Genomic DNA, 15,357 nt, shown 5'->3' on the forward strand with positions numbered 1-15,357 from the left:
CAAATTAAGAAAAAATCTGAGGAAAAGCTCACTAAGCCATTATTTCTTTAAGAATCAATTATTTTTAAAAGTCGAAACGATCATAAACTTTCAAGTTAAAAACTAAATGCATTAGCTTGTAGCTGCTTAGGAAGCCAATTAGACCTATCGCTCCTGAGCTTTAATTTGATATGTTCTGTTTATTTTTTTTTTAAAAAAGTTCTTTTTTCAAAAAAAAAGACCGACTGATTACAATACGAAATCTTATTGGATTGTAACAATCGAAGATCGGCCCAAAATCAGTCCTAATAATGCTTATTGTCCGATACGATTAGTTGATTTTCGACTGTTGTAGCTATAAATAATTTGTTAGTTGAAAACTCAAAAATAAATTCTGCATTTTTGATAATCAACGAGTAAAGTTACAAAAAACGGCAAGTTTTAATTACAGAGCACTCTCAGCGCAAGTTGAAGTAGGAATAGCCCCATTCTGAGTCAAAAAAGATTGTATTACTGTTGTCTGGGTGTATACTGTCGGTAAATTTGATCAAAATGGACTAAAGTAGCTTATTTCGTGCTGTTTTTAATGAAAAATGCAAAATTTTTAAATATTTATAAAAATTTTTGACCAAAAAAATTAAATCAGAATAGTCAACAAAGCTTGTTTGTCTTTAAAAGTGAAATCAACGACCCTATTCGTAAAAGTTTTAACAAATTTTAGCAAAATTGACGAAAAATAATGCAGAAATTTCGGAAAAGGTGAATAAAAACATCGTGAATTCACTCTACTTTTCCTAGATGTTTAAATCTCGATAACTCCCTTTAGAAAACGAAAAATAAAAAAATTTTAATTTCATATTCTACGCTGGGCGAGCTTTCTAATGATACCAGTCTCAACTCTCTACGATGAATATATCGATCGGCGAAAATTGACTGAACAAAAAAAACCAAGAGGGGTCGGAACAATTAATTTAATAATTTCAATTGTTTCAGCATAAAAGACGAATTTCAACAGAACCACTACTTTTCTTTTTGTGTCAAAAATAGCGCAGATTTATGAAAGTTTTCTCAAAGATGATTAATTTTTTTGGAGGGTCGGTAGACAAGTTTTCCTTAGCGATTATAATAACCTCATTATTTGGACAAATTATTTTCACTGAGCAATGCTTCATTGTTGACATCAATTTAGAACGAAGCCCAGAAAAACAGTTCTTGTCATTTTGGTGGTAAAATTTGAATACAACAATAGCTCTAAAAACAAACCCAGTTTTGTTTTTACGTTTTTGAAAATATTTATCTTTTGCTTTTGAGTCTGCTAACGATTCTAATCTTTCGAGCAAAATTGCTCTGCATTATTTGATGGTGACGTAGGAGTTTTCAGACTTCCACAGAAAATCATCATTGAATCTTTTCATATATAGAACGAGACAGAAATTGAAAATGAGGATTAAACAATTGCAATGTTTTAGTAATATCTGTGGGAGATTAAATAAATTAAATATTATTTGATGGCAGCTAAAATAAACAACACATAATTTATACAATTTCTCCTAAATCAAAATAAATTCTATCAGCTCTTATAGCCCTTATCTAAATAAAAAAAGAACTGAAATCTATCTTCGTCGTATTTTTTCCATTATGTTTGCGACCTCAAATCTACAAAGATATCGCAGCTCTTTTATTAGCAATCTGCCTGCTATGTTACGTTATTACAATAACTATTAAAAGGAGTCTTAAAATTGAAGAAGGAAATTGAAAACAAAACTGAGAGGGAAGATTTTGATTCAATGATTAATTCCCATTCCGAGTCAATTTTTTCATCCTTTCGTTTCAGCCTCCTGTTGATACAAAACGTTTTGCTTAAAGAAAAATTCGCTGCATTGCTCTTACCATGTCAGTGAAATAATGCATTGCGCGTGTATGAATGTTTGAATATTTTGTGCAGCGCTTAAAATCACGCGAACCTTCTTGTTACCAATTTGAGTCTCTCAAAAACAGATAGCAATTGAACAGAGAAGAAACAACGATGTTTTTTGTTTTTTTTTTGAAAACTGATGCAATATCGATCCAAAAAAAGAAAATTAGAAAATTTTTTTAAGGTTTCGCAGATACTAAGAGAAACAAAGAATTTGAGTGTTTAGCAGATACATAAATGGCAATACAAATTTTTGATTAGATGACTTTTTGAATCTATCTAGTCCATTTGAAACTCTGATGAGGACAATAGATAGTAAGAAAGTTATCTTTTTCAAAATATACTTTTGGTTATCAAAAACATATTTTTTCAAGAGAAACAATTGTTATAAAAGCAAGGTTTCACAAAACAAAGAAACGTTTTTTATATAGTTTTTTTTCAATTGCCATGTATAATAACTGCTTTTTCAATTCAATGCAATCGACAGTTTTTGTATATGGCATGCTGAAAATTTCGTCCCAGCAATGTGTAATATAGCAACTGCAAGAATATTGGTATATTTTTGTGGTCCCACCGTACTTGCAACATAGTTCCTTTTGATCAACAAATCTGTCACAGTTGTTTTCCATATCTTAGAAACCATTTTCCGGTAAAAGCAGTAATTATTTATAATTTTCAATTGCATAAATTGCTAATTGTTCCGACCCCTCTTGAGAGGGGAGCAATTATATACTCAACTGGTGTTTTTTTGCAGACAATTCTGACCGATCGATATATTCATCGTAAAGAGTTGTTGAAGGTATCATTTAAAAGCCCATCCAGTGTAGAATATGGAATTATGGTAGTTAAAAGATTTTCTTGAATTGCATTTTCTATAGCGAGTTATCGATGTTTTAATTTTTGTGAATACTGACCAATTTGTTTTGTTTTTATTCACATTTTCCGGAATTTTCGCCTAAATTTTTCTCATTTTTGCTAATATTGGATCAAATTTTTTAAGAATATTGTTGTTGATTGTATTTTTAAAAACAAAAAAGTATTGCTGATTATTTTGATTTAATTTTTTGAAAAAAATTTTGGATATTTCAAAATTCAGATTTTTTCATCAAAAAGTGCCCGAAATAAGTTTCTCTAGAACACTTCTTAAAGCTCAATGTTGATAGGTCCAATTGGCTTGATAAGCAGTTCCAAATTATTATATCTAGTTTCGTTACGCGAAACATTGTGGTCGCTTTGAATTTTAAAAAAGTTTGATTTTTGAACAATAAATGGCTTATTGGACTTTGTCAATTTTTTTCTACTTACTTGGTCAACTTGTAGCTTAGTTTCAGCTAAGAAAGAATGCTTCTGCTTCATCTTATTTCTACTGAATTAAAATTTGATTTTTCTTGATGGTCAAAATATGCTTTTCTGGCTTTTATACTACTAGATTTTACAACTTTTCCTTATTTTTAGGCTTTGGCCCATTGTTTACATTTTTTCTCGCTTTGTCACATTATCGCATTATTGAAAGATCACATATTACTTTAATGACTTTCAAAATAGGGCACAATTGAATATATAAAAATCTTTAAAGGCGTGGATTATGGTTTAAGCGGCTTCGATACGCCTTTCTCGAAAAATTTATTTAATTTTTTTACATTTTTCTTTAAGTGTCGCTTTGACTTTGTTTTTGTAGTTGTATGAACTTTCCTGGATTTTGACAGGTCTCATTGGCTTTCTAATGAAAACATCTTTTAATTTTAGTTCATTTTGTCTATTTGTTACCTAGTCTCGTTTTTACAGGTCACATATGACAATTTTTTTCTCGAAGGAAAGTGCAGGTGTGCTAAATCTAATGTGTTGTGTTCAAATAAATTTACTGGCTCCGACACAGGTTTTTTTGAAAAAAAAATTAACTTTTGATTTATCTCTAAATTTGACGCTATTTGGTAGATGAGTAGAAGTCATATTCTGAATAATTACAAGTCTCTCATGCTTCCTGTGGACAAATAAAGGAACCTATATAATTATTTCATTGTGTAGCTAATGGCTTTCATGACTTTGAAATTAATTGTTTTCGAAAAATACAAAATTGGTACTTATTTTTGCCCTTTTCTTTTTTTACCTACTACTTAATACCTATTCTCACTAAAGAGAACCCGTATTCAACATTACTGGCAATCAAGGAAGGCTCAAATAAACCTGTTTTGAGGGGCAAAATTTGCCTTTAGTGCTTCGACAGCGTTTTCTTGTAAGTTTTACTTGATTTTCATTTGTTGTCTCTATTTTTTGTTTTTTTTTGTAACTCAATAAAAAATTGAATGAAGACAAGCATTAATGCCCTCCTTCAGCTCCTGATCGTAATCATGTTGGACGTCTTCAATTGCTACCTAATGATTTTCATTACTTTGAAACTAATTGTTTTTAAAAATTTAAGCCAATATTCTATTTTTGCTGTTTTTTGTTTTTTTTGTCTAATTGTTAACGAGCCTCATTGTGGAGTGTTCTCATATCTTTTCTCTTTTCTAGTTAAGTACAAATTGCTTTGTTTAGTTTCATTTTTTCTGACGCCTTTTTGACCTGATTAATCAGTTGTTTTCATTTAGAAAATGGACACAAAGTTTTGAATGTAATTGATGTTTGTTGTTATTGTTGTTTGATTTTGTGGTTTGTCTTGACTTGTTTTCTTAATAATGGCTGATCTCATCAGTCTATTGCGGCATTTTTTACACCACTGAGATTTCTGCTATCTGCGTTGGAGGCGATCTTTTTGTTCATACACATTTTTTTTAATTACTTAAGTTTTAGCGTGTTTTCTATCTGTTCCACATTTGGTAGACATTTATGCCAAAACTGCGGATGAGCGGGGTCGGAACGTTATGTGCAAACGCACATTACTGAGCCTCCTTGTTTTGATGCGTTTGGTTGTGACCTTAAATCCAGTGTTCCTCTATTTTCATGAGAATTGTTTGTTGCGAATGTTTTAACCAAAAAAACCTTGGATCAACATATATCACACTAACTGTTTGCTGGCAGATCAATAATGTAGAGTTTTCTACGTCAATCAGGCTCGGTTGGAACAATTTGATCATTTTTTTGCTGTAAAAACATGCGAAAAAATGAAGAATCCCTGTAAAATTTTACTGCTCTAATTCTGTTTGTAACGGCTGCTCTCCTTGTGTTTCACAAAGAAAGTTTTACACCGCCCAGTTCGTTCTGAGTGGTTACAAAATCTGTCCGGATACTTCGTTTATGCAGTTCGCTTTTGTAACTGTATATCCGCTCTGCTGTACTTACCGTTGCATTAAATATTATGTTCGTAATTATTGGCTAATCTTAGTTTTTTCAACTATCAATTTGAACTGGATTGCTACAGATCACACAATACGGGATCTCTTTATGTATACCAGTTCAATCCCATAGAAAAAACAAATCGAAGACAAAGATATATGTCTAAGATCTGTTTGTGCAAAAATATTTAAATTTAATCTTAAATTGGCTTTTGCTTTTTGTACTCACAAGTTGAGAATGCCAGAAGTTGGGGTTGTAACAGTTGAATTTCAGCTCCAATAATTCGTAGATACAAGACACAGTAACAGCATTTACTGCTCAAGAATAATATTTTGAATACAAGACACAGTAACAATTTACTGCTCAGGAATATTTCTAGTTCAAGACACAGTAACACGTTATTTACTGCTGAAGACAATTTGTTTTTTGCAATATTTTGCTGATTTATACTTTCAGCCGTTTTCTGCGGCTACTGCGTTGAGTTCTGTGTGTTGCTTTTGTTATTTCCCCCTTTTTCTCTTTTTTCTCACGTGACAAACTGTAACTAGAACTAGAACTGTAACTATAGCTGTTAAATGACTAAGACAACAGAAAGTGTTTTGTTTCTATTTTCCCCAACTACGCAAGCTTGTTATTCCTTAAGCTCAGCTCCAACATCGCCGGCCCTGTTTTCCTTCGTGAAAACATCATCGTCACTTGGTAGTACTGGAGCGAGCTTCACTACGGGCCTCTTGTAGTATCCATCCTTTGTTCGGATTTTCGCTGATCGAATCACTCCGTCGGAACCTTCAAAGGTTTCGATTATTCGACCCAGATCGTAATATCCACACGTTTGTCACTGTCCTCCGCTAACCACAGAAGATCACCCTGCTGAAGACTTCTGTCCGTTGTGGTCTGCGGTTTCTTTCGACTATTCAACGTTGGCAAGTATTCTTTACGGAATCTGTCCCAGATGAGGTCTGCGTAAGCTTGTGTTTGTCGGAAGAGCTTTCTATGATCAACAAATTGCTCTGCACCTGATAGATACGGTAAACAAAGGTTCTTGTTGCCAAGTAGGAAATGGTTTGGAGTAATAGCTTCTAAATCGGTAGCATCAGAACTGACTGGTGTCAGTGGTCTAGCATTCAACGTCTGTTCAACAAGACACATCGTGGTTGACAGAACGTCCTCCGTGACTGATCGATTGCCCAGCATTGCGTACATTGCCTTCTTGCAACTCCTAACCAGTCTTTCCCACACTCCTCCAAAGTGTGGTGATGCAGGTGGGTTGAACTTCCATCTGATACCTTGTTGAATCAGATGTTCTTCAATTCGCCCCTTGTTCCATGCAGCTATATACTCTGCCAGTTCTTTTTCAGCTCCAACGAAGTTTGTCCCGTTATCGCTAATCATTTTGACCGGTTTGCCTCTTCGTGCAATGAATCGCATAATTGCGTTCAGACAACAATCAGTGTCTAGTTTTGGTGCAATCTCTATATGTACCGCACGTACAGTAAGGCAAGTGAATAGACAACACCAACGCTTTTCGTTTCTTCGACCAATCTTTACTGTGAATGGTCCAAAATAGTCTACGCCCACATTCGAGAACACTGTTGATGCCACTAATCGTTCTTCAGGTAGATTTGCCATTACTGGTGCCTTTGTTTGGGCTTTTCCCTTTCGACATCTAATGCATTTGTTTTTGATCGATCTCAAAGCATTTCGTATGCCTAGGATCCAGAATTTTTGCTGGACTATGTTTCTGACATGTTCAGTACCTTCGTGGTGATTGTTCTTATGTTCATTTTGCAAGAATAATTCAACTACATGGTGCTTCCAATGTAATAGTATTGGGTGCTTGGTTTCGAAGTTCAGATGACTTTTACCTATTCTGCCTTGAGCACGAATAAGTCCTTGCTGGTCAATGAATGGTGAAAACTGGAGGATTTTGCTGTTTTTTGGAATTTCCTTTTCAGTGTTGAGAGATTTCATCTCTTCAGCAAACTGTTCTTGCTGCAGTAGTCTGAAGATGCTTGTTGTGCATCCTCTCTTTCTTCAACACTTAGTGTTTTTGCTGCCGGTTTGTGTTTTCTAAATACGCGCTGTACGTATGCCATTGTATTTACTAGTCGATTGAAACTGCTAAATCGTTCCCACTGAATCATCGGCTTCTTCTCTTCAACGTTTGCTGAGAAGACCATTTCGTCGTTTTGTTCGTCTGAAGCAAACGTTAAATTCAACTGTTCAGGCCATTCGTTCTCTCGTTGCTTCAACCAGGCCGGCCCAGTGAGCCATTCACTTCTCTTAAGTTCGCCAACATTGATCGCTCGTGTCCCGATGTCAGCTGGATTGTTAATACCACTCACATGATTCCACTGTGAAACATTAGTGATATCCAAAATCTCAGCCACCCTGTTTGCAACGAACACCTGTTGCTTCTGGTGGGAGCTGTGAATCCATTGCAGAACAGTAGTGGAGTCGGTCCAAAAATTAGAACTGTGAATCTTCGATTCGTGTTCCTTCACTATCTGCTCTTTAAGTCTCACCGCCATCACTGCTGCTTGTAGTTCCAAGCGTGGTATGGAAAGGTGTCGCATCGGTGCGACTCTGCACTTTCCGATTACAAATGCTAAGTCTGCTGAGTATTCTTTGGGCTTTGAACGTAGGTATGCCACTGCGCACATTGTATCTTCAGATGCGTCGGCAAACACATGAAGTTCCCATTTGTCCTTGACTGTGCTGAAGTATCTTCTATCAATGCTGGTTTCTGCTACTTCTGGAAGCTGCGCTTTCCACTTCATAAACTCTTCTTCTTCGTTAGCTTCTACTGAGTTGTCCCAATGTTGTCCATTTTTGGTACAGATGCTCTTCAGGAGTCGTCTCATATGGACACTGAATGGTGCAAACAGTCCAAGAGGATCAAACACTGAAGAAACTAGAGATAAGATCTTCCTTTGGGTGATTGGGGTCTCAACTTCTTTGCTTGTACCTCTACAAACCTGTAGACTATCATCGGTAATCGTCCACTGAAGCCCAAGCACTGATGACCCTTCCTGGCTGGGCTCTACTTCAACCTGCTTTGTTTTGCTGATTGATCTTAAGTCCTCTGGGATTGCGTTGGTTACCACGTCGCTGTTGGTGATCACTTCTTCAGTTCAAATCCATGTTTTGAGAGAAGAGGTTGCAGTTGTTTGAAAACCTTGATTGCTTCCTCAGGTGTTTCGACTGACTTGATGAAATCGTCCATGTAGAAATTGTTTTGGATTGTTTTTGCTGCAATTGAGAACTCGTTCTCGTTATCGACCGCTACTCGCTTTAGAGCGTAGTTGGCACATGTTGGTGAACTCTTTGCTCCGAAAACATGACGCTGATACTCGTAAATTTGCACAGGTTCGTTCATTGTTGGTCGCCACAAGAATCTCAAGCAGCTTTTATCCCGTTCAGGAACTTGCACTTGCAAAAACATTGATTCAATATCTGCGGTTAGGGCAATTGGTCCTTCTCGAAATCTGAATATTGATCCGATCAATCCGTGTAGTAGATCGGGTCCGGCTAACAACTTGTCATTTAGACATAAATCCTTGTATTTTGCTGCAGCGTTGCAAACACGGCGAACTTTACCCGGTTTGTTGGGGTTTAGTACTGGATGGTGCGGCGAATACCGTTCCTTTCCAAAAGTGCCTTTGACTTCCGATTTACTAAGGATCTTCACAAATCCTTTTTCAACATCTTTATCAATTGACTGTTGATACAATTCTTTTAAATTTGGATCTCGTTGGAATCTTCGTTCCAGTGAGTAGAGCTGACCAAGGGCTGAGCCGTAGTTGTTTGGGAGATTGGGTTCTGGTTCACTCCAGAGCATGCCCACTTCGTACCGCTCGCCTGTAAACTTTGTCGTGCTCTCTAGAGATTTCTGAGCTTGCTGCTCTTTCTTTGAATGACTTACAACATTTATTTTGGAAGCTTAGGTTTCTATGTCCCACCATAATTGGATATTTTCTGCCACTTTCACATCTTCTGTGAAGGCGAAATGACAAAAATTTTGACTTTTCTTGCCTGTCATGGGACCAATGACTACCCATCCTAATTCTGTTAAGACGGCGAAAGGCTCACTTCGTGTTCCAATCTTATAGTCTAATGGACGTTGAATTTCGTAGGCATCTTGTCCAAAAATGATGCCTACTTCCATCAGGTTGAATCTTCTGTTGGTGAGAACATTCAGATGTCTGAAGTTGTTCTTCAGTTCCCTTTAATCTTATATTGTGTTTCCCAACGAGATTGATGGGTGTGCAAACGCTTCAACTGAATGCACCTTTGAATTTAGTCCCTATATTGTGATAGGAACCTTCTCTGTCCTCAAATCTTGCGTCCCATGTATGCCCGCTATGTTCAAGGTAACGTCCGTGCCTTTGGCTTGTAGTTGATCTTTGACACTTTGATCGATGAATGATACTGTTGACCCACTATCGAGGAAAGCGTAGGTAGTCAAACTGTTACTACCACTCTGAACCGATACAGGAACTATTTGAAGAAAACTAGTAATTTGGTTACTCTGGTTGATTGTTGCTGCGCTTACGTTAACTGCGTGACTACCCTCGTCCATTTGGTTTTCTGAGTGTAGCTGTCTGTTGTGCTTTTTGGTACATCCATTTATACCGCACGGGGGGACTTTACAATCTTTGATTGCATGCCCTTTCCCCAGACATCCATAACATAAACGTTCTTTTCTCACTGCTGCATAGCGATCGGTGACATTCATATTCTTAAATATTGGACAGTTCCATATTTTATGAGTGTCATCCGCTAGTGGGCAGTTGTTGTTTTGCATTTGCTTCGTTTCGTTCGCATTCGAACTCGCACTAATATTTGACGATTTTGAGAATCGTTTTTCCTTGTTAGCGTTTGGTCGATCATCCTCCTTTCGTTCGCTCTTGGTTGATGGCATTCCTTCATGGACAAAAACCATTTGAGCTAACCATTTTTCAAGGAGATTGAGATCGGGTCTATCTTCTTGACACTCGTCAACGAAGAAGAACCACTTTTCTTTCAAGTTTGGGGGCAGTTTTTCAATTGCCACTTGCAGTGTTGAACTTGATTGCAGATCGCCTTCATAGTTGTATTGCTTCAGTACATTAACTAGGTTGCTGATTGTTGATGAGTAATTAATTATAGCCGTTGAGTCGTGCAATCGAATTGGTTGTTGTTTGCGCAATGTGTTAAGCTGAGCGTCGACAATTAGGTAAGGTCGCCCAAACTTCCGTCCCAGTAGTTCCCATGCTTGAGCGTAGAATTCTCCCGAATAGCCCATTCCTGATGTAGCTGACTTTGCTTTACCTGTCAACAAAGTTTTCAAGTGGCTCATTTTCTCTGAGTCGGGTATATCGCGATGCTGAACCGTTGCTTTGAACATATTCGACCACTCCGGCCACTCTAGCGGGTTTCCCTTGAATGAACTCAACTTCAACTTAGGTAGCTGACTACTACTGCTTGGTTTATTACGCTTAAATTTGTCTTGTTCCCAGGCTGTGCTGGCACGCTCTCCACTTGGTGACCGTGATTTAAGTACACCTTCGCGATTGAAGCTTACCCTGGGATAATTGTTATCGATCCTGGTTTTCGCACGCTCGAAACTATGATCGTGCAAGTTGGAGAATTTATCCGAGTTATCGAGCCAACCAGAAACATCTTTATCCTTCGGGGTTTTCCAGTTGAATGGTGATCTACTTCGAATACTAGGGGTTGCACTGTCATCAGATTCTGGTGCTCTTGCGTCAAGAGCTTCTTACTCGTATTCCATTTTCAGTGCTCCTTCTTCTTCAAAAAGTTACATCTCCATTTCAAGCTCCCTCCTTTTCAATTCGAATTCAATTTTCTTCAACCTCAATTTTGATGCAAAGTCTTTGTCTAGAGCCGCAAGCTTTTCTGCTTTTTTAGCCCGTTTATCAGAGGAGGTCTTTGAATAGTTGTCTTTGTTTGGGTTTCCATGTTCAGCAGTTTGATGAGAAACTCCTACAACAAATTGTGAAGACTTAGCGTCAGTTGGTTCTGCATCGCTTGTCAATTGTGCGGTTTGATTCTGTTGATCCGTCATGTTTGTTTCTCCGTGAATGTATGGTAACCAGTCTGCGTTTAATTTTTGTAAGAAATTTAGTCGTTCGGCTTCGTAACCTTCAAACAATTCGGAACCACAAAGAAAATTTGCTCGCTTTCGGTTAAGAATGCAAAGAGAGTCGTCAAGTTTCAGCACCTGTTTATAGACGGTCTTGAGTTTGCTTGATCTATCGTTGTTTTTGATCAGCTCCTGGCCCTCCTGAATTTTTGCTTCGATTTGTTTTTTGGAGTTGCTAATCTGTCTCTGCAAAATGTTTTGACTCTTTGAAGGAGTCACTGCGTTTGTACTTTGGGACTGCAGCTTGAATCTCTACAGTACCTTTTGTTTATTTGCTTTAATTAAGCCTTGCTATTTAACTTCTAATGCACTTCGCCTAATTGGCTTGGCGTCGTTTAATTGCCTGTTGAGTTTTGTTCTCGTTCGTCGATGACTTTGTCACTTCGACTGTTGGGTTGGACAGCAGTTTATTCCACTGTCCGGGTCAGCGGACCAAATGTAACGGCTGCTCTCCTTGTGTTTCACAAAGAAAGTTTTACACCGCCCAGTTCGTTCTGAGTGGTTACAAAATCTGTCCGGATACTTCGTTTATGCAGTTCGCTTTTGTAACTGTATATCCGCTCTGCTGTACTTACCGTTGCATTAACTATTATGTTCGTAATTATTGGCTAATCTTAGTTTTTTCAACTATCAATTTGAACTGGATTGCTACAGATCACACAATACGGGATCTCTTTATGTATACCAGTTCAATCGGATAGAAAAAACAAATCGAAGACAAAGATATATGTCTAAGATCTGTTTGTGCAAAAATAATTAAATTTAATCTTAAGTTGGTTTTTGCTTTTTGTACTCACAAGTTGAGAATGCCAGAAGTTGGGGTTGTAACAGTTGAATTTCAGCTCCAATAATTCGTAGATACAAGACACAGTAACAGCATTTACTGCTCAAGAATAATATTTTGAATACAAGACACAGTAACAATTTACTGCTCAGGAATATTTCTAGTTCAAGACACAGTAACACGTTATTTACTGCTCAAGACAATTTGTTTTTTGCAATATTTTGCTGATTTATACTTTCAGCCGTTTTCTGCGGCTACTGCGTTGAGTTCTGTGTGTTGCTTTTGTTATTTCCCCCTTTTTCTCTTTTTTCTCACGTGACAAACTGTAACTAGAACTAGAACTATAATTATAGCTGTTAAATGACTAAGACAACAGAAAGTGTTTTGTTTCTATTTTCCCCAACTACGCAAGCTTGTTATTCCTTAAGCTCAGCTCCAACACTGTTCATTTCGCTGAAAAACGTAATAAGATCTTTCACACCCCTATTAACCCCCAAATGTGTACCTAAATTCAAAGGGGGGTAAAGGGCTTCTCCTAGGGGGCGGGGGGATTTGGGGCTCGGTTTCTGGTTTCCTTATCATTCCGCCCAATTTGTATTAGGTGGGCTTAATAGCCCCGTTTATCTGTCCTCTCCGAGATACCTCTGATATGTAAATAATTTTAATTGATATATTTTATGAGTTATTTAATGGATTATGTAATTTATTAAATTGTTGATAATTATTATGATAAAGGAGAAATTTACTCTTTCTTTCTTTCTTATTTTTCTCAGTCAGTTCCTTGACTTGCATAGTGAATTGAAAAACTACGAAATAAGTGCTGGAACTGGACAGACCTTTCCATATCTCTCCTCGATGTTTCCCAGAAGAAGTGCGTTTGGTGCAGTGCCAGTTATAGTCGCAGTTCCCCCGATACTACACGCATAAGCCACAGACAAAAGTAAGCCACGTTTGAAGCTTACAAAAGTCTCCAACTCCGTTTTGCTGAAACGCCAATTTAAAAAATGTATTTTCTATACATCTCAATTTAGTTCTTTACTGCCCGTACCCTATAGTCATGCTAGATCAGTACTGAATCATTAAAAATTACATTCTGGATTTTTGGATGACCCTGTTTCTGATCATGTCACTTTTAAAAAATTACAGGACAAATTCCAGAGTGATTCATTTGAATGATTCTGATCAACTTCTTTGCATAATTTTATACAGACGGGTTTCCTTCTTTTTATAAGTAACACTTGAAGGACTCTCTATGATATTAATTACACCGCCTGGCTTTTATCTGTTCGCGCGTAATTACCTCCCCCCATTAAGAGTCGAACAGTCGGGCCCTTTCGATGTAGCTCTAATTCTGAGTATAAGTTCTTGTCTTCGATATTGGTTTTCAAGACTCTCTAAAATTTCATGATAAGCTTCATGCATGATGGGAAAGAAAACTTCAATAAAAATCACTGGGGGGGGGGGCAAAACAGAATAGATCCAATTTTTTTCAGAGGGAAGACAATAGCTTAAACAAAGAAAGGCAGATAATTAAATTTATCCGAGACATTTTCAATCCGGCTAAGAATGCTAATAAGTGTGTTGAAATCGCGGATCTTTTCCGTTTGTGCCCCCCCCCAGAGCTTAGTGGGTGCATATTATTTGCGCCCCCAGACGCACGTGCCATATTTTTACATAATGATTTATTGAGTAATGACACGTGCTCTGTAACTGGGGAGCGGATTACGTACTGAGGAGAACGAACGGAAAAGACCCCAAAATCGTTTAGAACTATTCATTCCCCCCCATTCCCACCCCCGACGAGGAGGCATATAATTTTTAGGCCCCCAAGCGTGCCCTAACCAGTGTTGGGCGCTCTTTTTAAAACAAAGGGAGGTTGCAACCATCGCTTTCTAATCGGGTTTTTAAAAGTGAAGTTACTTTATCTGACTCTCGTTTTCAGCTGGGTCGTTTGCAAAAGTGTCCAGTTCCTCTTTCTGGTCCAAATTTGTCTCCTTGATTCCAGATTCAAAACTGTCTATCACATTCTCGCACCCACTAATGGCCTTTTCCCTGATTTGATTTTTAGTTCACGTTTCCTTCATCCAAAAAAATAGCCCAGCATGCGAAAAATATTATAACTGAAAACCTCGTTCATGATTACAGAAGCACCCTGATTATAATAAGCCATGTTTGGAGAATTATCCTGCTCCGAATCAGACAACTGTGACCCCCCTCTTTCACTTCATTCCTCCCAAAATGATAAACATTACACTACGACAAATAATTTTGATGAACATTATATGAAATATAGGTTCTCAATTTCATGTCGACTTCAGAAATTTAAATTTCTTATAATCGTCTCAAACAGTTCAGGCATGAACAACTAAAATGCAAAATCTAATATTTGAAAAACCACTAATTGTAGACAAAAATAGCACAAGTCCTGTCCGCTCTCGTTGTGATAACTTTCAAAAAGGATCAATAATCGAAGTCCTTATAAAAAAAAACTAATAAGAATTCAAGACTTAATTTCTTGAGATTAGCAATGTATCGGTACAAAGTCGATATAGCAAGCAAAATCCTGTTTCGGTACAGGAAATCCAAATTTTTTGTATCTCACAACGTATAAGATTCAACGTATAAGACTCAACACCTATAAGACTGATAAGACTGATAAGACTCAACGTAAGAGAAAAACGTACGTAAGATTTACATCAGACAACTAGCAAGGTTGTTGGCCAAACGTAATTGATGCTCTTTTCAAGGTCGGAATAGGTCAAAAATGCTATTAATTTGACCTCTGGATTACATCTATATCAAAAAAAAGAGATTTGGTCCCACCGGGATTCGAACCGCAACCTCTAGATTAAGGGCCCTAGGTCCTAACCATTAGGCTATTTCCCAGTTGGAACAATCTGTGCGAACGTCAGCAACATCTTCAGGCCCCAAAACTGATGATTCGAAAACTGGTATCTAATTAACAATAGGACGAATCAATGAGCCGGATTTTGTTTGAATTTGAGCGGACCGTGCGATGCCGTCATTAAAATAACGTAGACTCAAAATGCGGGCCAGTGGATAATAGCCTCTTGGGCTGTCGCTATCGATAATCCAAACTAGGTCACCGGTTTTCAAGATTTCATCGGAAGGAGTCTTCCATTTACAACGACGATTCAATGGGGGGAGATATTCTTTTAACCATCTTTTCCAAATGGCATTAGCGTACGCTTGCGCTCTGGCGTATCGCTTTCGGTGATTGAAGTCATCGACAGGGGT

The 15,357-nt window shown here is 37.5% G+C and overlaps 1 protein-coding gene across 1 annotated transcript in view; it reads right to left on the reverse strand.

Moving 5' to 3' along the window:
* Positions 1-15,357, reverse strand: part of LOC142354461 (Na(+)/dicarboxylate cotransporter 3-like) — a 47,916-nt gene that overhangs the window by 15,394 nt on the left and 17,165 nt on the right. The window contains exons 4-5 of the mRNA XM_075406763.1: positions 14,020-14,151; positions 12,936-13,083 (exon numbers count right to left, since the gene is read on the reverse strand). Of these exons, the coding sequence (XP_075262878.1) occupies positions 12,936-13,083; positions 14,020-14,151 (280 nt within the window). The remainder of the gene's footprint in view (positions 1-12,935; positions 13,084-14,019; positions 14,152-15,357) is intronic.

This window comes from Convolutriloba macropyga, chromosome 15 (genome assembly GCF_964194025.1).
Source record: "Convolutriloba macropyga chromosome 15, txConMacr16.3, whole genome shotgun sequence".
Lineage (NCBI taxonomy): Eukaryota > Metazoa > Xenacoelomorpha > Acoela > Convolutidae > Convolutriloba > Convolutriloba macropyga.